At 33.5% G+C, this 25,086-nt stretch overlaps 2 protein-coding genes across 2 annotated transcripts; one reads left to right on the plus strand and one right to left on the minus strand.

Annotated features, from left to right (window-relative positions):
- Window positions 1-9: 9 nt before the first annotated feature.
- On the minus strand, window positions 10-1,585 carry LOC149425222 (ubiquitin-conjugating enzyme E2 N). The gene has a single exon (XM_089650108.1). The coding sequence runs from the start codon at window positions 1,353-1,355 to the stop codon at window positions 900-902; it is 456 nt and encodes a 151-aa protein (XP_089506234.1). The 5' UTR covers window positions 1,356-1,585; the 3' UTR covers window positions 10-899.
- Window positions 1,586-9,121: 7,536 nt separating this feature from the next.
- Window positions 9,122-25,053, plus strand: Cib2 (Calcium and integrin binding family member 2). The gene is made up of 5 exons (XM_089651024.1): window positions 9,122-9,172; window positions 9,261-9,295; window positions 10,500-10,617; window positions 13,257-13,511; window positions 24,943-25,053. The coding sequence occupies exons 1-5, from the start codon at window positions 9,122-9,124 to the stop codon at window positions 25,051-25,053; spliced, it is 570 nt and encodes a 189-aa protein (XP_089507150.1).
- Window positions 25,054-25,086: the final 33 nt, after the last annotated feature.

The following is a 25,086-nucleotide window of genomic DNA, read 5'->3' on the forward strand; positions in this document are numbered from 1 at the left end:
TTACAAGAGAAAATTTCCTGCGTTTTATTTCTTTACCCTAAAATAACAATACATTTTATATTTATGCTTAAAAATCTATTTCAAAAAGCAGTTGTACAGAACTTGTTATACAAGCAGTTACAAAATACAGGTCACCCAAAAGTAATAGCCATGTTCTCATTTTCTGTAAAACATTAGTACACAAAGAACTGTTAAAGTTAGGCAGTACTTCCAGATACAAAATTACATGTGAAATTCATGGTACAAAATGTATCGTTCACACCCGAGATCCCCTGGAATAGTGAGTATTTTCCGAGGCTGTGGTACCTAGGAGGGTAGCCAGGGCACCAGGTAAGGCACCTCAAGTAGAATAGTACCTGAGGGTATGCAGGTGGTGGCGGGGACCTTGAGTGTGACGCCTTAATTAAATAGCAATACTTCTTACAATAAAATTTTGAGGACGTAGCAACAGTAAATAAAATATAGAGCATAAGTAAGAGTAAATGCAGAAAAATAATAATCCTCTCCATTACACTGAACTCAACTGAATCTGTCACCGCACAAACCTGATTGTAGCGAGTGACGTGGAGATGTGTTTGACTGTCGGTGGTGGTGGCTGATGGCTGCGGCTTGACTGGCTAGGAGTGCAACGTCGATACAAGCGGTGCTTATCGTGATACAGAAGGGAAACACATTTGACAGTCAATGGAGATAAATAAGCGAAACATTACACAATTTGTTCGTAGAAAGCTCAGAATAAACACAAGTATCGATAGAGGTCACAGTGATTCTATATAAGAGGTAACAAAATTTAGTCAGTGACATGATTCAGCAAAAGTCTATAAACATTGTATCACCATCTGACGGCCCCGACACAGGCACCAGGCACTGACAATGCTGGACGTGCTGCTCCCGAAGAATCAGTTGTCCATGGCATATCTCCTGGTCCATTCCTTAGCATTGCGAATAGCTTCTACTTCGTTCACTTTCCACAGTTCGGCGACATCGTTGGCCAGAGGATCATCTGGGTTGGGGGCTGACAGTAGGGCCTGGATCGACAGAAGAACGGTGCGAATTTGTAAGGCAGGGCTCCATTTATCTTTCAGAATGTCCAGACATATACGGCCCAAACGATCTATATTTGGGTGATATATTTTCGTTATAAATCTAACTTTGGGTGCTGACATTGGGTAGTCTTCGGGAAGAAAAAGCTCTAATTTGAACAGCCCACCTTCAAAAGGCGAATCCTCGGGTCCAGTAACAATTACGTGAAAATATCGAGCATTCGTATCGCTGGGCACTGCACTGATCCCCGGCACCGGTTCCTGCATCAGACGTTGTGTCTCTTTAATTATTCTACGTGGTAGGGCTGCCATTTTAAATGTGCGGCCAATGCTGATAATTTAGATTGTACAAAATATACGCCACACCACGCCCCAACTGTTTCACTCGCGTAGAAGTTGATATTTATTAAATGAATAACAAATATAAAAATGGGAAAACAACGTATCCACGATCTTCAAATTACATTTATTCCATCGCAGTATCGAAATGTCCTCAATGTGAAAAGGGACTTCATTACAAACGAAATAATTTCGACAGTATTCTATCGACAGTCTAGCCAATAGCTGGATTTTTTACCGGCGAGTTAAAAATACCGCGTGGTTAAAATCTATCCCAATATTCTAAAACAGAGTAAGGGCACTATTGAACATAAGTTTTATTTTATAAATAAATAGCACAGACTTGTGAAAAATCACGGGGTATTATAATTGCGGTGTTTTTGAATATCATTGCCTTTCAAAAACAAATATTATCAATTTTTTTTCGGTATTATTAAAAAAAAAATGTTGACAAATTCGGAAAATCTGAGGGTAATATTTATCCTTAATTTATTTATATTAGGTTCTTCCAGATTTTCTTATTCACGTGAGAATAATCCAGTTATAAAAAAAATCAGTAAAAAATTTATAAATAGGTACATAACATTATAAAAACCTGAACAGTCAAAGAATAAATAAATAATATCTAAATAATGTTAGAAAATTATGTAAAGACTCGCTCAAATGACAAATAAGACAAAGAGAGGCGCGAAATGCATAATAGACAAGACAAGTGATGCACGTCATAATTGATACCAATAATACTGAAGGATAAAATAGCAACTAAATCATGCATTAGGCAGTATTTTTTTACTGTCACATACGTGCAAGATTGCATCTACTATCAATAAGTTTATTTATACAAACACCTTAAAATATCAATAATATGTCCAACTCCACTGAATTAGTGGCAATATCAACAATTTTGACCGCAAGTGAGCTGCCAGTGTACCATATTGCGGGGCTGTTTTGCGCTTTTAAATTTTATTTTGAACAATATTGATTAAAAAAATAAATATAAAATTGTTCCAAAAAGTAATCTCTTTGTGTGCAATTTATGGATGTAATAATTCCCATTAACAAAAACCCTCCAAGTCATTTTTTGGTATGCCAAAAAACGTTTGCAGGTTATGGTACGTATACATTTGCGAACCGAAACGCGAATCGAGCCATGAATTGAGAACGGACATATTGAAGGCAGGTCAGATTTGTGTGGCGCTGATAAGCTTTACCGGAATGAATTTTTAATTCCTACTCGCCGGTGACGCCGGTTAGTGACGCTTATTTTGTTGAACAAGAAAGTAGTGTCAAAATGAGCGACCTGTTAATTCAACAAATCGCCAGTCTGAGATAAATTAAACACTCTACACACTTTTTTGTTGTTTGTTTTTTTTTTATTTTCAAACAATTTACAATACCAAATAAAACTTAAACATAATCACTATGACTAAATCTGACAGGAGGTTTCACCAATCTGCCAGCCCTAGTTACTACATCAGTTTTCCCACTAGTGCTGGGTAAAGGCTCACTATCATTTTTATTTTCTTGACTTCCCAAGTCATACCATTTATCGGGATTTTCATAATTTGATTTTAACTTTATGCAACTTTTTTTTATTTGGTTAACATGGACCTTTTTTACCTCTCCTCCGATTAAAAGAATTAAATACACCCATGAACTTAATTTTAACTTAATAGTTCCCTGAACCCATTTCATAGGACCTTTCAAATGTCTTAAGTATACCAATACATTATCATTTTCCTCATACTCTGTCAATGCATTTTTACTTGATTGCTTACTTTTATTTACATTATTTTCTTCTGTCAAAACATGAAGAGGTGTACGTGGCTCATACGAAAATATTTTAGCCATAGGAGACAAACCCGTGACAGAAGTAGGGGTGGAACGATAAGTATACAAACAATCTATTAGACGTTGAGCTGGTGACAAAAATTTAGAATTTTTTGAAAACATAAATTTAATTAAAATCTTTTTGAATGTTTGAACAGATCGTTCTGCTAATCCATTTGACTCGGGATTATATGGTGGAGAAAATAATAATTTAATAGATTTTTCTTTACAAAAAATAGAAAATTCTTTACATGAAAATGGAGGACCGTTATCACAAACAATAGTTTTCGGAAAGGCAAATCTGGAAAAAACTTCACTTAATTTTGATAATAAATCCGAATATTTAGTATACTGCGTCGTGAGTGTAATACGAGTGAAATACGTAATTGATTGTGGTTCATACGGTTTAACAAAAGAAGTTTCACTTCTGTCTTGCGTAGGCTTGACACACCCACTTTTTGTTGTTTGTTTTTGGGGTGTTATGCCGTGTTGCGCTAACTCCTTCTTTAGCCGACGTTTCATTACACATCTTCGGATCTACCGGATCTGCCCTGATGATGGACACTGCAACGCTGTCCGAAACGTCGGCTAAAGAAGGAGTTAGCGCAACACGGCATAAAACCCCAAAAACAAACAACAAAAATGCTTTTGGCCGTGAGAATCTAAAAACTTACCACTCTACACACTGTACACATGTTTTATTTCTTAATTTTAAGAAAGGATTCTCCAGAAGTTAATAATCTTCCCCTGAAGAACTCGAGGTTTTGTTAAAACTGACAGCTGCTGTCAGGCTACCGCACAGGGGGCGCAGATTTTACCCGCGTTGTACGTGTTCACAAGTCGGCGCCAACTGCCGCCGACGAACTAAGTGTACGAACACAAAGAACGCGTGTTTCGGCTTTCGGATTACCAGCACTCAGTGCCTGAGTCCGCCGTAGAAGATAGGCGCCGACTTGTGGACACATAGAACGCCGGTTAAATCCGCGCCATTTGCGCGGTAGCCTGATAGCAGCTGTCAGTTTTAACAAAATGTCAAGCTCGTCGGAAGAAGATTTTTTACTTTTGTAGAATTCTTTCTTGAAATTAAGAAATAAAACAATTGGTATTCATCCAATTAATAGCAGTAGAAAAAGTCATGGTGAATTTTTGAATTTTATTTATTAATGAAAGATTTTTAAATATCCCTTATTTCACTCGTGACATTTGAGGTTATTATGAAATTTTCTTAGTTTGTACTTTTGTTCGTACCGTTTTCATTCATATCCTTACTGACAACATCCTTGACGACAACATTTTTGCTGCTATGTAAACTTCTTTTATCCCAGGTCGGCGATTTGTTAAAAACAGCAGCAATTAGTTAGTCGCTCATTTTGACAGGACTTGTTTATTTATGTTTTGACACTAGCTTCCAAAACAAGCTTCACTAACCGGCCGCACCGGCGAGTAGGAATTAAGAATTCATTCCGGTAAAGCTTCTCGGCGCGCCAGCGCGCGGACACAAATCTGAACCTGCCTTCTCACACGTTTAGATACAAACATTCTTGTCGGCTCGCCTGCGCCGGTCGGCCGCTTACTCGCCGGCTAATCTGAAAGCCGAAACACGCGTTCTTTGTGTTCGTACACTAAGGCACTGAGCACCGATAATTTGAAAGCGGAAACCAGCGTCTACTAAGTGTACGAACACAAAAGACGCGTGTTTCGGCTTTCAGATTATCGGTGCTCAGTGCCTAAGTTCGTCGGCGGCAGTTGGCGCCGACTTGTGAACACGTACAACGCGGGTAAAATCTGCGCCCCCTGTGCGGTAGCCTGACAGCAGCTGTCAGTTTTAACAAAATGTTGAGCTCGTCAGACGAAGATTTTTTTATTTTATTTCTTTTATCCCAGACTGGCGATTTGTTGAAAACAGCGGCAATTAACTGATAATAAGCGCCACTAACCGGCGTCACCGGCGAGCAGGAATTAAGAATTCATTCCGATAAAGCTTATCGGCGCCGCCACGCGCGTACACAAATCTGAACCTGCCTTCACTATGTGCGGTCTCATACGCTTACATACATACAAACATTCTCGTCGGCGCTTCTGCGCAAGTCGGCCGCCTACGCGCCGACTAATCAGAAAGTCGCGTCCTTTGTGTTCTACACTAAGGAACGTAGCTACTGCAAGCGGTGTTTCGCGCCATTTGCGATTGCTTCGTTCCTTTCCCACAAGTTGAGGTTCAGTTTGGCAGTTCGGCTCGCCTATTAGATGGTGAAACATTATATGAGTTCGTTAAATCCTTGCAAATAAAATGTTATTAATTACATAAAAAGTGGATTATATATTATAATTTTAACAATTCATCAAATTTCAAAAGTTGATTGGCAAGTTATGTGAAGGTTCTATTCAAGTTCTATTATTATATCATGTTTTTATTTTTAAAACGGCCAGTTGCTTCACAAAACTGTAATCACAATAGAACTTGAATAGATCATTCACAGAACTTGAAAATCCACTTTGAAATTTGACAAATTGTTCAAATTCTGTGAAACAACCCATCCTTAGTTGAGTCTCATATTGCAGTTTGTGTTCAAGTTATACATCATCGTCAATGTTGATGTTCTGAATTTAATAATGAATATACTAGTACGTATTAAAAGTATTTTATTACATTTCCGAACAAAGACAAAGTTAATAGCCGCTTTAATATTTTTATGTATATGCCAAAAAGCAGTAAGTTCGTATGCGGGTTATCTTTTTTTTCGATTTCTATAATTTATTAACGTAAAATAAAGAATATTTCACATAAAATCTATTAAAAAGAGAGAAAACCAAGGCGCAAAACTCTTGCCGCTAGGAGGCGCTAGTGTAGCAGGTTGCCATCAATGCATCTGAAATGTTTATTATAGATTTATCTGATTTGACCTGCCAGGAAAGTCTGACGAAACATAAGTTATAACCTTCGCGTTATGATGACGGTAATTAAAATATTTTAGAAAAAACGCTTTTTGCAAGTTGATTATTATTATCGTTTGTTGCATAGTATCTACATAGTTTAGTCCTGTTTTGACCGTATTAAAACTCATTTCTTCTAAAAAATTAATAAAATTCAAAATTGGATTGATCACAATAATTGTGTATTTAGTGAGGGCATTGTACATGTTAGTCATTAGCATTACAATAATATTATATACCTAACCTAATTCATTTTAATTAATCATATTTCAAATTCCCTGTAAATAGTGTAATAATAATATAAACCTAAAAAGACCTCGACGGTTCCTTAGTGCGATTTTATGAATGACATTGAAACCATATCTAGGCTGAGGGGAGATTGGTTCCATAATGACTTAACACTGTGACTATTCAAAACACCTTTAAAAAGCGATATATAGTCAATAAAAGCAATGGAACAAAATACATATTTACCTAACCTATTTAACCTAGTTTTTGTTTCATCACTTTTCATGACTATCACTTTTTAAAAGTGTGTTGAATTGTCATTCTGATAAGTTATCCGGTCACTGAGGAAATTGCATGGCAGCCTGCCAGGAAGTATTGTATGACAAACTTTTGAAATGATTTATATGCAAAGTGGTATAAAATAAACTATTTTATTTTTGGGTTATTTTAGGTTCATGTATTTTACGTTTTAAAAATAAACAAACCTTCTGGTAGTGTGATAAATAATTTGTTAAGAAAATTTATTTTGAATAATTAATGCCTAAACATTTCAAAAGTAAAATATATAAGTTTAATATCAGATCTATCATCCCATTTGTTTTGTTTCAGATAACTAAATAAATAGGTTTATTACCCAGTAAATGTTAATAAATTTGTATAAATTCCGTTGGTTATTTTTGAATCTACAGCTAAAGAAGTTGATAAATAATATTATTTACAGACTTTGCGAACCCAGCATGTTATATTATTTCACTTTTTATTATTAATTTACGCAAAAAGGTTGTCGGTACTTATTGTAAATTATTAAAGTTTTTAAGTATTCATTCATATGTTATACCTGCAAAAAATAGATATACTTGTTTACGTAATTTAAAATATTATATATATTTTTCAAATGAATGATAAAAACCTACAATGTGTCAACAAAAACTAGAAATTTAATAAAATTAAACCTTTTTTGTTATTACTATGACGGCAACACCGAATAAAACCGTTTTTATAATAAAAATGTTGGTGGTTTTAAACTCGAGATTATGATAACTTTATCTGGCTGATAGGTTGACCGCAAAAGAAAAATGACATAGTAGGTACATACTAAACAAAAATTTTCTTAAGGCGATGCCATACGTACTAATGCAAAATCATGTATTTTTGGTTTGAAAATTTGGTCTCCTAGAAATGTTTCAGATGCTTTAATTAAATACTGCGAGTAGAATACATCTTGGCCTTTGAAATAATCGAGTATTTTTTAGATAAGTCTTTTTATAAGCCCAGAAAAAAATAATGTATATGGCCTATGAAAACTGCTTTAAAGTTCAAAATCTCCTACTTACGAACCCATTTTCGGTTATGATTTTATTGTATAATGTGGCAAAATAAGTTATTTATAAAAATTTAAATATTTATGCCTGAACATCCACAAAATAAAATAAAAGGCACTTTTTGCCCATGTTTTTTTCTTGCATAAATCAAAACAGGCGGATGGTGTTAAGCGGGAATTTAAATCTTATCGCCATCTACGTAAGGGTTGTTATTGATAGCGGCTCAATATAAAATATTACACGACGTAGTGCATCGCCTTAAAGTTAAAAGTACGTGCTTCGTCATAGATTGTACTCTACATTGATTTTAATTTAATCTAACATTTAATAAAAAGATGGCTTACTTGTACGTACGATAAAAAAATCCATGTAATTATCTCTCAAAGGACCTACAACAATAGTATAATGGGCGCAATCATTGACTTAATACGACACATCAATGGGTGCAAAGCATTAGTCATCAAATCTGTAGGAATGTAATTATTTGTGCTAGAATTTTGATACTTGATAATGATTGTTTGGGAGCGCAGCACTGTGCAGTGAAAAGTGAGGGAAGGGTGTACGAAATGGTGCTAAGATATCAGAATGTTTGATCTAGTATATTTTAGTGATCATTTAAATTAGGTAACGTCTCTAATGTCCCCATTCAGTACTGCAAGAATCGCCAGAAACCTTTTCAGAGCTAATATTTTCGATATTTCATATATTTTTTTGAAAATTTTGGTTTTCTAATGAAATCCGTATATCCCGTGAGACACACGATGGCAACATCGGTTCCCATCTACCCGATCAAAAGCCGTGATGTTTTCGGTTTTTAATTGTATGATTCTCCATAGGTATTCGCTCAGCCTTATTTTGAAAATCTTTGCATCTCGACCACGGAGGTCGAGGGGTACCTAAGGTGTTTTTAAAGTACCTATGAGGTGCTGTAGTTTTGGTTCTCGCGGGGCGGGGGTACCCCTTGAGGCGTCCCTCTTTGGATTACTGTATCACCGGTCACGAAACATCCGAATGATAATGATAACTTACACTGTGTAATCAAACTCCTTGTCCAATGAAAGAACCAGCAGGAATGTGGCTAGGGGCTAGTTTTATTACAGTAGGTATAGGTAGGTGCGCCAAACACGTTCAAGGTAATTAAATGGTAGTTGCACACTTCCTTTGCCGCCCCTACCCTACCCCTCGCCACCACTCCTTTATCAGCCACTATCACATAAAGCCGCTCCTATTCTTTCATTATACATTATACCCACTAGTAAATATCTACCTCCAGTTTCACCTCCCCGCAAACCATGCAAGCTTGTAAGCCTAACGAAGCTTCAGTTTATCATCGGACCTCTTTGTTATAATCTAGTCAGCAGATAAAAACATTCATATTCACCCTGTTCCTCGAATTGTTATATTATTATGTATTGATTGTTTATTGAAATGGGTAATAAAATAGTGACATTTACTGAACAACAGATTGAAGATTACCAGGTGATTCATTTGTAATTAAATGTTTGTGATTACCTAAATCTGTGCAACACGTTCTTGAACGATTTGTTTTTTTTCACGCCTTCTTCAGGATTGTACATTTTTCACAAGAAAGGAAATATTAAGGTGAGTTTTTAAACAATTGAATTATACAATCATGATTTTGAATAACATTTATTATATAAGACATGTTTTAAAAAAGGCATTTTCAATATAATTTGTATTGTCAAAATACTTGTATTGCCTACAATAAAATATTGTAGTGATCGTCCAAACGTGATTCCTCACAAAACAAAGTGCTTTTAATGTTTTCTTTGTTCATATTTCTCGAATTTATAACTGAGGTGAGTACTATGAGTTGCTAATGAAGTAACAGTGTATTATTTTCGCACGATTTACTTAATAATATTTAATTCAGATGTCGTGTGATACTAATCCGAGTAGAATTTTTGTAATCATCATCGGATCAATCAATTTTGCTATACTCGTATTATGTAAGTCATTGTAGGTATCGATAAACAGCTAACAGCAATGGGGCAGCCACCTCAAGTCCCCAAGGATCACGTTATGATGGATGGTTCACATCTCGTGCGGTGTCTGGTGATTTTGAAAGTAGACAAAATTTCTCATCTTTAAAGTGTGCCTTATGTATTTAATTTCTTTCCATCGCAAATATAACGCATGGTTTCAACTCGGCTGAGTGACATAATTAATATAGGTATTCATGAAAAGTATATATTAAAAAAAAAAACATCCAAATAAGCTCGTCCCGTTTACTTCCTGTTAATCCAAATAACGTCTAGTTACCCTGTTTGTCATGGTTTTAGTTGTAGATTGTTGGAAATATATAATATACCTTAATAATTCATGTGAATTTGTCTTTCACAAGACAATTATTTATATATTTTGGTGCGATGGATTATTTTTCAGTTTTAATTCTGTAGGGATTTTATTATATTTTTTTCGGTCTTGGACCGATATACTAATTGGTTCATCGCTATGCTACTATATGTAACAGAAATGTTGATCGATTGTTTTCATTTTGTTTTTAATTCTATGAATATCGGTAGATAATTATTTTTTATAAAACATTATCGAACATTAAGTGCGATAGTTTCTTCATAATACCCAGATTTTTCTACCTTCTCCAGCGTCTCGTGGTGTTCTCTCTAGTGTGGAGATTTTGGATACTATTTCGCGAGAAATCTCTCACGTTTTTTAACTCCCTCTTTCATGAATTCTGGTTACGCAGGAGCAAGTGTACATGTAAACGGATGTTTTAGGGATGGGGAAGTAAGAATGGAAAGGGTTAAGTTGCCACTGTTTGCAGGGTACATAAGCGTTTCCGGGAAGTGAACCCTGAGAAGGTCCCCAAGAGCATGACAGAGGATCAGGCGTCCAGGATACAAGTCTCGGTGGAGTGCATTGAGAAGCTTCCTGAGTTAAAGGTAAACATAATGTAATAAATAGGTTATGATGAACTAAATAAACCACAAAATTACGTATTTTTTAAACACAATAATTTATTGTGCTACTATATCTGCTTTATAATGCATCATCAAAAATACTAATTTCGGTTGTCTGCGGCGTGCGTTAGTTATTCCTGCTTGAAATCTGGTGCAATGAACTCAAATTTGCTTTGAATTCAAGTAATAATTTGAAAATTTGAATTGATTGTTTAAAAAATTAAACAAACGAAAAGTACCTAACTAAATATAATATTTTTAACCGAAAATTATTTTCATTGCCATTTTCAAAAGTGGAACTGATTTGTCGAGAATTCGGACAATATCGTGGTTTTTTACGGGTCTGCGCTTGTATAATAATAATAATATAACCTCGAACAGCTCATCAAAAGAAACATTAAAATCAGATTCATTAAATTTTGTATGGTTAATGGTTTGGCGGACCAAATGCCGAAATGACTACATGGCGAGGCATTATTTTAGTGACTTTTGATATGGCTATATATAATTAATACGACGATTAGTGTTTTATTGATATGATTCAACAAAACCATTGTAGAAAACAATCACAAGTATCAAAACATTAGAAGAAATCACCTGGCAATGTTTACGTTGTATTCGGAGCCGCGTTTACACGTTAGTTATATATAATATTTTTTGAGAAAAATCACCTCAAGGGCACTGAAATCACCCCAATGGCACTGAAATCATCTTAAGGGCACTGAAATCACCTCAAGGGCACTGCAATCACCTCAAGGGCACCGAAATCACCTCAAGGGCACTGAAATCACCTTAAGGGCGCTGCAATCACCCCAAAGGCACTGAAATCACCTCAATGGCATTGAGATCACCTTAAGGGCACTGCAATCACCTCAAGGGCACTGAAATCACCTCGAGGGCACTGAAATCACCCCAAGTGCACTGAAATCACCCCAAGAGCGCTGTTATTTAAAATATTTTATTGTTGTTGCTTCAAAGTGTTGACGGAATTGAAAAATCATCTAGGGCCCTATAATAATTAATATTTCTGAAAATTAATGACAGTTATAAGAGTATTATTTTATAATAACATAGAAATGTTCCCGGAGGGAAGAGTGCGCTCTTTTAAAGCGCTTCTCCGCCACCACATGGGAAGATTATGGCGCAGACCACTTCAATCAAATATACAACCATCACTGCCATGGTTTCCTGGATGGAGTCCCCCCTGATGGCCCTCTGGAGACGATGTTCAAATATCTTCCATAAACGTCTGCTTTGATACTTTTGGTGTTTAACTTTTTTCACTGCTTTTCCGAATTTTTTTGTGCCTTTCTTTTTATTTAATTTATTTTTCTTATTATTTGTCTGATTTCTTTTTTGTTATTTCAAAATATGGAATATATTGCATGGCACTACCCCTGCATACATTCATGTTGAATAAACAATTATGTTGAATAAACAATATTTTTGAGATTAGTGTGTATTATATTAAGTGGCATCATAATATTCAGTGGTAAACTGTTTACACAATAATATATGTAAATGATATTATCATCGTTGATTACAATAATTTTGACATAATAATGGGTATCACACATTGAGATAATATACCTCAATGGTACCACAAAGGAAAAATTCTAGAAACTATTATGAAAGTTTAAAAGAAAATATGCAGTTGAAACTCTGAGTTGTTATCACACTTACTAGTACAATATAAGTTAAATTAGTAGCAAAAATTTATTCGATCACCTAAATTAAACTATTGTACTTGCATCAAAATGCAACAAAACGCAGTTGACATAAGTGATAAAGGAGCATTTTCTTATTGGTTAGTTTTATGGCGACACACTATTTTCTTCATACTAATGCAGGCAAGACCTAGAGAAGACTGAAATTGTTCATCAGGAGCGGTCATAGATGTATTTTTGCACTTTGGTAGAGTACAATAATTGTAGTGACGAGATGCTGACATTGCACCTAGTGTTGTTCAATATTAAGAGCGGTTTTTCCTAATAAACTATTAGTAAAATACTTATGAATTGCCACGATGTCGGGGTATGTTTTTATAAAAATCTTAACGTTTTCGCATTTTGTCATTATACATTAATAAGAAAAACGCAGGTGTATGAAAGCATGTTCTGATATTGTTACGAATTTTTTTTTTTTTAATTAAAATCAAATTTAATAATATAATTATTAAGTACTGCAAGTATTTTTGGTTTTTTTAAACTGGATTTGAAAGCCTAAACAGCTGTAACAATAACGAAAACCTAAAAATACTTGCACTACTTAATAATTATATTATTAAATTGGATTTTAATTGAATTTAAAAAAATAAATGGAGTTCTACAAATTAAACACAAAAACAATAAATAAATTACGAATTTACTATAAGTTTATCAGGAAGTGGCCTGCAGTCCCGTTTTTAATAGGATTACCAAAAATTAAAGAGATTTTTTAAGAAATCAGCAATTTTATTAAATTAAAAAAAAAAAATTAAATGGACTTCTACGAATTAAACACAAAAAAATAAATAAATCGGCAATACTATTATTTCTCTGTGCAGTAATTAAAAAACCTATTAAAGGATAGCGTTTTGGGAAAACCTTGTTCAAACTTATAATATTTTAAAATTTAAACAGGAGAACCCCTTCAGGCGGCGCATCTGTGAGGTGTTCTCTCGCGATGGCAGCGGCAACATGACCTTCGAGGACTTCCTGGACCTGATGTCCATCTTCAGCGAGCAGGCGCCGCGCGACCTCAAGGTGTACTATGCCTTCCGGATCTACGACTTCGATGGGGACAAATTCATTAGCACGGCCGACCTCAGCGTGGCACTGCGCTTGCTCACCAGGAGTGAGATGGCTGCCGAGGAGTTGCAGCAGATCGCGGAGAAGGTACCACTATCCATGTGCCCTATTTTAAAAGAGCAAGTTAATCCCTCTATTATATTTTTGTGTCTCTATATCCATTCTGTTTTTATGTTGAGGCTAGTCTAGTGTTAAAAATCGAGAACAGACGGAACTCTGGGAGAAAACACAATATTTTGTTGTTCTATGCAACAATGCAGGGACATATTGCAAAAAGATTGGTGAAGGTACTCTTTATAAATAACAAAATAACACAATAATCCTTCTTTCCTGATATTTGTTCCTGAAATATTTAATGTGTTTTTGTTTTTATTTATTACTAGGGCAGAGCCGTGAAAAATCCCGTAAATTAAAAAGAAATATGTTTTAAAATATAAATGCTTTCCCCGTTACGTGATTTTTAACAACTGCTGTCACCGAGAAATAAATTTAATGTTTATAAAAATAACCAAATGTAAATACAAAACTCATTTCTGGCTTCCTGGTATTTGTTCTTGCCGGCAAGTTCACGTTTTAACGTTATATTATTTATTTTCGGTATATTTTTTGTATCGATCACATTAATGTGAATACCTAATGGTATTTTGTTCCTGTTGACACATTTTGACTTTTATTTTATTTATAAAATACCTAGCGCAAACCCGTGAAAAATCGGGTAAGTAAAAATCATTGGATTTTTAATTCAAATTTTGAAATTGAATTATTTTTCTGTTAAATGTAGGTAGGTATGTACTAATGATGGGTTGTTTTGCAGAATTTGAACAGTTAATTAAATTTCTACGTTCATTTTTAGATTCTATGAAAGTTGTAATGTTTTGTCTTTTCCCCATTTTCTTTTATTTTTATTTGTTTAAAACAATATAAAATTTTCTTCTCTCTTGGCTATGACCGATATTTAATTTTTTCTCTAAGGCTTTGCATATGTGTTCGCAGGGATGGAAAATTCCTCCCCTACAACACATAAGCCTCCATGAAAATTGGACCCTTTTCTTTGATATCTACAGAAAGCTACTTAAAGCTCTCTTGTACTATATATCTTCATAGACATATGTACTCAACTAATTAATACGTTATTTACGAACTTGAACGCAAATAATTTTCGTATTTATATTGTAATTAAATTCCATCAAACGTTGTGTAATTTTTTGATTTATGATATAGGATTTTAATTACCTTCATTTTGTGGTAACCCCCTTGGTTCTGATCGAGGTGTTGAGTTTCACAATTTAATTGGTCTTTCCATTGCAAACCCTAGACTTAAATGAATTCTCTGGATGAGCTAACTTTCCTATTGTAATTATTCTGATTCCCTGCACCCTAACAAAGTCGTAGTTAAACGCTGATAAAAGATATTATACATGTTTATTTGGACAGGTAATTAAATATAACTCAAATGGTTAATTGTTAGTAAATTTGATTTTGGTAAACTCTTGTGTCTGTCTGGCGCCACTCCTTTATGATTCTGCTGCTATAAGGTACATGTAAAGATTGATTTAGTAGGTTAATGTAATTAGTTAATTGCATATTTGACGAACTCGGAATAGCCCATTTGCTGGCATAATTTGGCTCCAAATCCTCCTGCAAGTAAACGAGATGATCGTGAGTCAACAAGAAATTTGCACAATCCTTTGACACGGCTTTTTGATTGATACCTAAGTTATCGCGTCCCAAAAAGCCTTCCACGTCATCATGTACTGCATTCAAGTTTCCCCTCGAGTCCCGATACCCCCAAATTCCGACCCCTCCTTGGACTACAATTTACTTAGGGCGAACCGGTTTCGTCCTATATACAATCATATACTCACGGTTGGTGTGGACTTACGGGTCGTGAATCCTCATTCCACGTTTAAAAGAAAATGCGATAGTGGTCTATAAGACCTAAAATGCAAGCTGTATGCAGGTCCGCATTCTCCAGTAAACAGTACATACGAATAAATATATGTATACATACAGTTTGGGAAAGGTTTATAACTCGCAATACGAGGCTATCTACCTCGCATTCCGAGCTCGGATCTCGCGCCAAGAACTCTGCGAAGCTCTAGGTCTGGTAACCGAATATATACGTACTAATAAGGTGATACTAATAAATACTAGTAGAATAAGGTCATATTTGATAGTTTGTTTTGGAGAGCTATCGAACTCCAGGCTTTTGTTTGTTTGGTTTTGACGTTTTTATTTAAGAGAATCGTCATCTCTATTTGGTTTGGTAAATGGTCTTGTTGTAGGAGCGACCACTGTCTCCTGTTTGATGAACTGTATTTGTTTTAAATTTTACCTCCAGGGTTCAACATTAATTTTTGTTCATCCTATCCCGTGATTTTCCAATTGTTTCAAGTGGTTGATTGCCACATTAGAGAGTACTCGACCCTCAAATATCTCAGGCAACTGATGGGGTTTTGTATGAGCACCCAATCAATAAAATTCAAATGTTTCGTATAATTATTCGATATAAATCTGGCTAACCCGTGATTTTTCAATTGTCGATTGTGAATAATAAGTATTTGTAAGCACGCAGCTTCCAGCTGTTTCAGGTAACTAATAAAAACTGTGCGATTATCTAATCAATGGTATTTAAATGTTTTATGTAATTTTTTGATGTAAATCTGGCTAACCCGTGATTTTTCAATTGTCGTTTGTGATTGATAAGTATTTGAGAACACGCATCTTCCAGCTGTTTCGGGTAATTAATAAAATCCTTTGTGACTAACTAATTATGGCCAAGGTCGTTTTCAAACTATGCGGTTGACCCAATTCTCCAGTGATCCTTTGTTTTGTAAACAAATAATATAAACATCTCCTGACACACTAACCTAAATGTGAGATTTGTTTATTTTAAAATTCCTTAGAAGTCATTTGTGCCTCTTTACTTTTATTGTGCACTATTTATTAAAATATTTTAAATCCTTTATTGAAGTTAAACTATTTATTTCATTTCCCGAATTTAGTAAATTTACTAGAAGTTAGGTGAAAATAATATAAATATATATATATGTACACATATCTCGATTGTCAAAATACGTTAAATAAGATTACATATATTAATAAATAAATATAAGGTATATGATTCTACATGGTCTTGAATATTAATAAATACATATTTTCTTTTTCAATAATATAGATATGTCCTCGGGTAGGTATTAAAAATCGCTACCATTTCGATGCTTCGATTAATAAATAAAATACATATATATAATTACATTACTCATATATATATTCTTTATATACAATATTTTATTTTATATTTATAAATATATATACAAATATACAATATACATATATTAATGTGTAATTCTTTGTTTTGTTGTTTTAATTTAATATTCAATTGATATACTTCCACTTCACAGCCCTTCTGTGTCTCCTGGGACCTGAAAATTATTTATAAAAGGAAAACTCACCCACGTCAAGGTATTTCCGGTCGGGTAGTACACAACAACCTTGATGAAGAAATCCTACCTAATTAATTGTATTTTTCAACTAATTTCAAAATAAATCTTTTCGACTATTTATTCCTATTTAATATTTTATTCTCGCTTGAATCATATAAATTAGCTGATATTTAATTTTTCTTCCGAACGAAATCCTAATTCAGAAAACCCGTTGATTTAATAACACCTTTCTAGTTTAGGCTTTTGAATGATAGCTGTTTCAAATTCTTTTTCGAAATGATAGACTGATGATTAAAATTTCGGTTAAAACGACAAACACTTTTAACACTGTCGCTATACGCACGATGGATTTTAATTGAACAATTTATTAATTCTAAATTTCTTTTTATATAAATTGATAAGAAAATTTATTCCAAATTGTGCAAACTTTTAATTTACTCGACTATTAATAAATTAAATTTTTTCTAACTGTTAATTTTAGAACAAAGATTTAAACGTTTATTATTATCGAATCCTTTTTTTTTGTTTTTGTGTTTCTTTTAACCTAAGATGAAGTATTTATTACTATTATTATTATTTTTTAACCAAATTGACGTTAAATTATAATCTATTTTTAAATATCAATACGCGATCACGTTCACTTTAGATTAACGATAACAAACTCTTAAATTTAATTTGAATGTTTTCACTTTGAATGAAATAATTATTTTTAAATTTTTAATTAATTCACAATTCACTTTTTGCACTTCACTTAACACTTTTAAGCACTGAGTTTAAATTATATTTATTTTCACTGTTTAACCAAATTAAACTGATTTAACAAAACTTCACTGGTGGGGTTTTCAGAATTAAGAAACTGAATTTAAGACTTTTTACAAAACTTTCTAAGTCCAGGGACTTGTTCAGAATTTAACACTTAGATTATTTCACTAGAATTTTACCAATAGACGTAGTACTGCCACGTAACAACTTTTCAAATCCTCGGCGCGACTGTCTCCTGACTGATGAGTTCCATCTTTTATACCCCTCTCAGGTTCCAAAAGACGTATCTGAATGTCTCTTGATGCTTAATTCTATCTCCTATCAACTCGTAAATCCAAACACCCCTTCCATCAATATCGATCGTTCCTACATAAGATGTTCTGCTTTCCGGCTCAAGGCGGTGTTCAGTTTCCATCTCACAATTCTAAATCGATAGGGTCCGAATCAGGTAAGTCTGCGTTAATCGCCCAAGCTCCCTTTGTCCTCTGTTCATACAAAAATGTAGTTAAAATCTCATGATTTTGCGTTCCTTTTTTTTCTCAATCCGCGATAGGTCCGTCCTCAATAACATATATATAGATCTCAATTTTATGCATCTCGTGCGAAATTGTTTAAATCCATGCTGAAATCTTTACTACGCATTTTTGAATTTCGATTCGTCTAAATTCTACTCAATTTTATTGTCCCTTATATGGGCTTTTCCATTTTCACCAGTACTTTCTCTCTTAATGCCGCAGATTTGAATTTTTCCTTATCTTTTGGATTTTCTTTTATCCGCGACGTTTTCTTGCACAATTTTCTTCTTTATTTTTTTGTTATTTCTCATAACTCTATAACTAATTATTTTCCAAGTCGTATTTATTTATTTCACGGATAAATTTGAATTGTACCACTTTTCTCCACTTGGATTATTCTTTATCTCCGTTCTTTACCCTTCCTTTTATCTTTTCTCCACTTTTCCCGATGTGTGTGGTCTCCAGGAAAATTTCATACTTCATCTATTATTAATTCAGGTACCTATGGTTAACTGTAGTGCTAAGATCTGAAATTTCCGCGTCCCTTATAAACTAGCCGAAAAATTAATAGGAGTTGTTTAAAGCCACAATAAATAGATTTAAATTAAAGTTTAAACCTTCTACGTTTTGTGGGATCAAAAGTTTTAGTTAAGATTTCAAAGTGTGAGTGATTTTTGCGCAAAAACTAATTAAAGTAAAAAAATATTAAATGTCAAGTTGAGTGACTTTGTCTATGCAATAAAACAAATATTAAATAGTGATTGCCACCATCAATTTTTCATCAAGCATAATTAAAGAGGGGCATTTGTGAACTTACTAAAATAGTGATGTCTAGCACACGTAGCAAAACCCCAATAATTTCGGAAGATAAATTGAACATGGATAAGATTATTGAATACATTGATAAAAAATTTGAAACCCTGAAAAAAGATATATTTACAAAAATTGATTTACAAACTACAGAAACTACAAAAAGTATTGATTTTATCAGTGCTCAATACGATGAGATGTTAAAAAAAATTGAGGTCTCAAATAATTTAAATCGAGCGATTCAAACAGATTTTGAAAATATAAAAAAAGACCAAATGGAAAAAAATATGATTATTAAAAAACTTGAAATCCGACTTTCTGATTTGGAAACGTTATCAAAATCTAATAGTTTGGAAATAGCAGGAATTCCACAACAAAACCGCGAACAACCTGTGGAAATTGTTAAAAAAGTTGCTGCCGCAGCAGGAATCCACCTCTTACACACTGATATAACTGACGTCACGAGAGTCTCAGACAGACGAAATGAAGCCCCTCCTAAACTTCTTGTGACCTTTTCCGATAAAAGAAAAAGAGATTCCCTCCTTGATAAGAAAAAGGAAATAAATTATAATGAAATCAAGGATCTGGCGACATCTCGAATCTTCATCGGGGAAGAATTAAGCCCGTATCATAAAGAAATCCTATGGAAAACAAAACAATTATCAAAAGAAAAAAATTACCAATATGTATGGTACAAACAGGGTAAAGTTATGATACGCAAAAAACAAGATGATAAAATTATCTACATTAAGCACCTTGATGATATGGTGAAAATAATTTAGTGAATAATATGAACAACATTACTTAATCCACTTAATAATTTAAATTGAGAAAATGAATAACGCACTAACAACAAACATACCAAACATATCATCCATAAACAATAATTTTAACATAATGCACCAGAATATTAGAAGTATCAATAAAAACTTTGATGAACTACAAATATTGATGAAAAGCTTAAATTTAAAATGGGATATTATTATTCTTACTGAATGTTGGCTAACTGATAAATACTACCCCCTACAAATTGGGAATTATGTCCCTTACTCTACAATAATGAACAACACAAAAAATGATGGTGTCATCGTATATATTAAAGAAGATATAGAAGCTGATGTCAGAGAGATCTGTATCAATAATGCAAACTGTCTAAGTATATCAATCGGTAATGACACAACAATACTCGCAATTTATAGATCTCCTTCTACACAAAATCTAGAACCATTCCTCAACTCCTTATCTAATCAACTAAGTCTACTAAAAAGAACTAAAGATGTATTTATCATCGGTGATATAAATATTGATATTCTTGAAAATGGCCATCCAAAAAAATTTGATTATATGCAAACACTAGCATACCATGGATTTAAAAGCCTAATTGATGAACCAACACGTGTATATAATGAAAGCAAAACTTGCATTGATCATATCTTTTGTAAAACTAATAGAAAAACTCAAGCCATTATTTGTACTACCACACTGACAGACCATTATACAATAATTCTATCAATTACAAAAAAAAATACATATGTAAACCAAAAAAAGAAATCACTCCTAACGAAATCTGAAACAAATTGGGAAAACGTCAAATGCGAGTTAACAGTGAATGACTGGACAAGCCTTCTGGAAAAAGATGATACTGATACTGCTTGGAGTTATTTTATAGAAGTTTTACAGAACATTATCCTATCAAACACCAAAACCATAGAAAAAAAGTTATCTCATAAAAATTTACACATTAAACCTTGGATTAGTCAGAATATTATAAACTCAATCAGAAAAAGAGATGAACTGCACAAAAAAGTCAAAAACAACCCTTATGATATCCTAACACTTCGATTCTACAAAAGATATCGTAATACATGTAAAAATGTAATACGTTATGCTAAAGAAACATTCTATAAAAACAAGATTGATGAATGTCATAATGATTCACGTAAACTCTGGCAGATCATAAATGAAATAACTAATGCTAAAGCCTCACATAATGACAATAGCATTAAGGAATTAAACATTGATGAGATTCCCACATCTTTTACAGAACACCCGGACAAACTTCTTGACTTTATAAACAACTATTTTTGCAATATAGGCTCAAACTTAGCAAATAAAATTAAACAAAATTCAATTAGTACTATCGAAAATACAGTGAGGATTGACGATGTAAATCAAGAAAACAGCCTCAATATTGTCAAGATAACAAGTGATGAAATAAGAAATATTATAGCCTCCCTAAATATAAATACTTCATCGGGAAATGAACTGATATCAAGCAAATCAATTAAATATCTACAAAATGAGTTAATCCACCCACTGACGTATCTTATAAATCTGTCAATATCAAATGGTATTTTTCCTGCTTGTCTTAATATTGCTACGATCATTCCAATATATAAAAACGGTCCCAAAAATGATGTATCAAACTATCGACCAATTAGTATTTTAACTACACTATCAAAAATATTAGAAAAAGTTATAAAAAAACAAATGCTTACATTTTTGGATTCTAATAAAATATTATCATCTACGCAGTATGGTTTTAGGGAAAACCTGGGTACTGGTGACGCTATAGCTAATGTAACAAATACAATTATTAGAAAATTGGATGAAGGCAAAAAATGCCTAGCAGTTTTCATTGATCTTCAAAAAGCTTTCGATACCATTGACCACGAAATACTGTATTTAAAACTAAAAAAAAATGGAATAACCGAAACAACCCTAAACCTACTTAGAAGTTACTTAACGGGAAGAGAACAATTTGTACAAATTGGTAAAAGAAGGAGCAAAACTCTACCAATTAAGTACGGTGTCCCCCAGGGAAGCGTATTAGGACCTATACTATTTCTAATTTACATAAATGACCTTATGAATCTTCCCATCAAAGGAAACATAATGAGCTTTGCAGATGACACTGTAATTTTATTCCATGAACAAGATTGGACAAGCACATATAAGGAGGCTGAACATGGCCTAACTGTTCTTCAAAACTGGCTTAAAGCAAACTCCCTTACATTAAATGTGAATAAAACCAAATATTTAATTTTCTCCAAAAACAAAAGAGGACAACCAATGAATGAGCATATACTCAAACTACATGAATGTCAAAAAAAATTTCCTCAATGTTCCTGCTCGATTATAACTCAAACCAAAAGCATAAAATATCTTGGTATTGAAATTGACGATAAACTACACTGGGATTCACACATTGATCGTACTTCAAAAAAGTTAACTAAACTCATCTACTTCTTCAAAAAATTACGGAACATTTTGTCAGCTACGGATTTAAAGAGAGTTTACTATGCTTTATGCCACTCCAAATTGGAATATGGAATAATAGGATGGGGCTCAGCAGTATCAAAACATATAAAACAGCTGAAGGTAACTCAGAATTGCATCATAAAGACCATACTAAAGGTTCCCATAAGGACATCAACAACAGAAATTTTTAAACAATTTGACGTTCCAAGCATACAGAAAATCTATGCCAAAAACATTTTGGTACAACACCTCAAAAATAATTCTCAGGAAAACACCTCACATACTCATAATACCAGAGCCAAACAAACAGAGATACTAACTATACCAAAGTGTAACTCTACCTTTGGACAAAGAAGCTCTGAATTTTTAGCAGTAAAGGTATATAACAAACTGCCACTTAGTATCAAACAAATCAAAACAAAAAACAACTGCATTAAGAACATTAAATCTTGGCTTAAGGAATTACCGGAAAAAGAACTTACTAGCATATTTAAAACATCGTCGTAGAAGTTTCTGGAAACCCTTACCCAAAACATGAAGTCGAACCATAGAAGTCGCTGAAAAATTATTCAAAACCTAGTCCCCCTCAGCACAGGATCTCCTAGTGAGGAGGACTATAAAAATCTATATCAATTAATCATATAAATATATATAATTCTTATAAAAATGTTTAAAAAAATGTAATATAGTAACTAAATAAAAAAAAAAAAAAAAAAAAAAAAAAAAAAAAAAAAAAAAAAAAATTAATATATAGTTTTCCACACTTCCATGGGAGATATACCTAATTAGACTCTGGGATATCTGTCATTTTTATTGCCTGACCCAATCTCCGCCCAATTTTCTATCTTTCTCATACCAGAATTCACATAAAACATATGCACTGACATCTGTTTATGTTTAAAATTTTGGTACTAGACTCGTAAATTTAGTTTAATTTCAAACCTATTAATTTTAATCTCTTTTGACTAATCTAAATACTTCCATAAGGTCCACGTTAAAGTTAATCGCTTTTCTAATCGTTTATTACCTTAACGTAAATAAAAATCATGTTCGGATTTTGATTGTTTATCCTTCAAAATATACATGAGACCGCCAACCTTTTATCTTGTTTCGATCCCTCCGTAATATTGGGTAACTCTAATATATATCTAACCTTATAATCATGAAAATGTCTACTTTTCCTGAATCTAATCTATCGATATATGTTTAGTTTTACTGTCTTCTTCTGATACTCGATTTTCACGTCCCTAGGACCTTCGTAGCAGCTAAAATCTCTGTATTTTCCTTTCATTCGGTCGCCGCACTTTTCTAAAATGTCTATTTTTTTTGCGAGATTTTCATTCAAGATTGATTTACCAATATGTCCGTTTCATCTTAAATTGATAACGATTAATTTCCATTGTTTCCAAAACTCTCACCTCTCTTTAGTACGATTTTTATCGAACATGACACCCTCCTTCTATCATAAATAATTGTACTACAGTTGAAAATTCTGCCAGTGATTTTCCTTCGCTTTTCCCGTCCTTTTTTATACTATCACGTTTATAATTTTTTTCATTGCATTTTTCTGTGTGCGCTTTACAACTTGTAAAACTTCCAAGCACCCGATTTCAATGGTTCGATACCCCATAAACGTCTCAGTTATTGTAAACATTTCCAGGAGTTTGTCACCTTGAAAGTCGATGTTGACCCTAAAGTGCGTTCACCTCTAATTTCTGTGGGAAAGAAGAAGCCATTAATTATCTTTTTTCATTGCCCGATCCAAAATTTATTCCTTTGTCCGTCGTAGACACACCTCCCTCCGCTCACTGATTGGTTACTCAAAATTTTATAGCTCTTTGTTCAGATCTATTGGTTGACAAAATTCAATATTTATTTATAGGCCTAGGAAAAGGGGAAGTACCAGTCGTCCTAGACGATTTTACGACCTCTCTGCTTAAGTCCCGGAACCTTGATTTAATTTCAACTATTACAGGTGTCTACTGCAAGCAAGCTGGATCAATTCTTTCTCCGCCAGATGTCGTTAGCATGTCCGTTTTCATAAATAATTTGCATATTTTCTTGCAGCTATGGTTTATCTGTTTTTCTTTCACTGTGATTTAAAGCCTTTCATCACAAAGTACTATTCAAGTTCTGTTATTATATCATTACGGGCTAGTTGCTTCATAGATCTGAAATAATAACAGAACTTTCTGATAAAAATCTTTCACAGAATTTGAAAATTAACTTTGAAATTTGAAGAATTGTTCAAATTCTCCGAAACATGCATCGATTGTCTGAATTTTTCATACAATCTATTCTGACCGAATCAATCAAAATGTCAAAGTTACAACAACCGAAATTAGTAATTTTGATGAATATTGTCTAATGTCTAATCATGTTGTTTTTCCTGAATACGGGTTCTAGCGGGGTTCAATTGTAGAACCCGTATCACAACTTTGACAGTATCGTAGCTACTTTATAACTAATTACTGATCTTACTCAATCCATATGCTCTTAACAACAAATAAACACTGAGTGCTTTATCCTTTGCTATCTCGCACTACCATTCTTGAATTAATTATTTATATCGTCTATCGGAAAACCACTATTTCGAGGCTCGAGCATCTTTAGAATGCCCCAACTTTTCCATCAATCTTGTTTCTCTATTCTCTATTTAATTGTTTTCTTTGAAGGTAATTCTGGTCTACATATTATTGAAGAAAGTAATGTGTCCTGTTCCAGGTGGTCGAGGAAGCAGATGTTGATGGCGATGGTAAGCTGTCCTACATGGAGTTTGAGCATGTCATCACGCGAGCCCCGGACTTCCTATCCACATTCCACATCAGGATATAATAAAACTTCATCTTCTTGCTTTACAGTGTATCC

This window comes from Hesperophylax consimilis, chromosome 3 (genome assembly GCF_061612785.1).
Source record: "Hesperophylax consimilis isolate HC1 chromosome 3, BYU_Hcon_1.0, whole genome shotgun sequence".
In the NCBI taxonomy this organism is placed as follows: domain Eukaryota; kingdom Metazoa; phylum Arthropoda; class Insecta; order Trichoptera; family Limnephilidae; genus Hesperophylax; species Hesperophylax consimilis.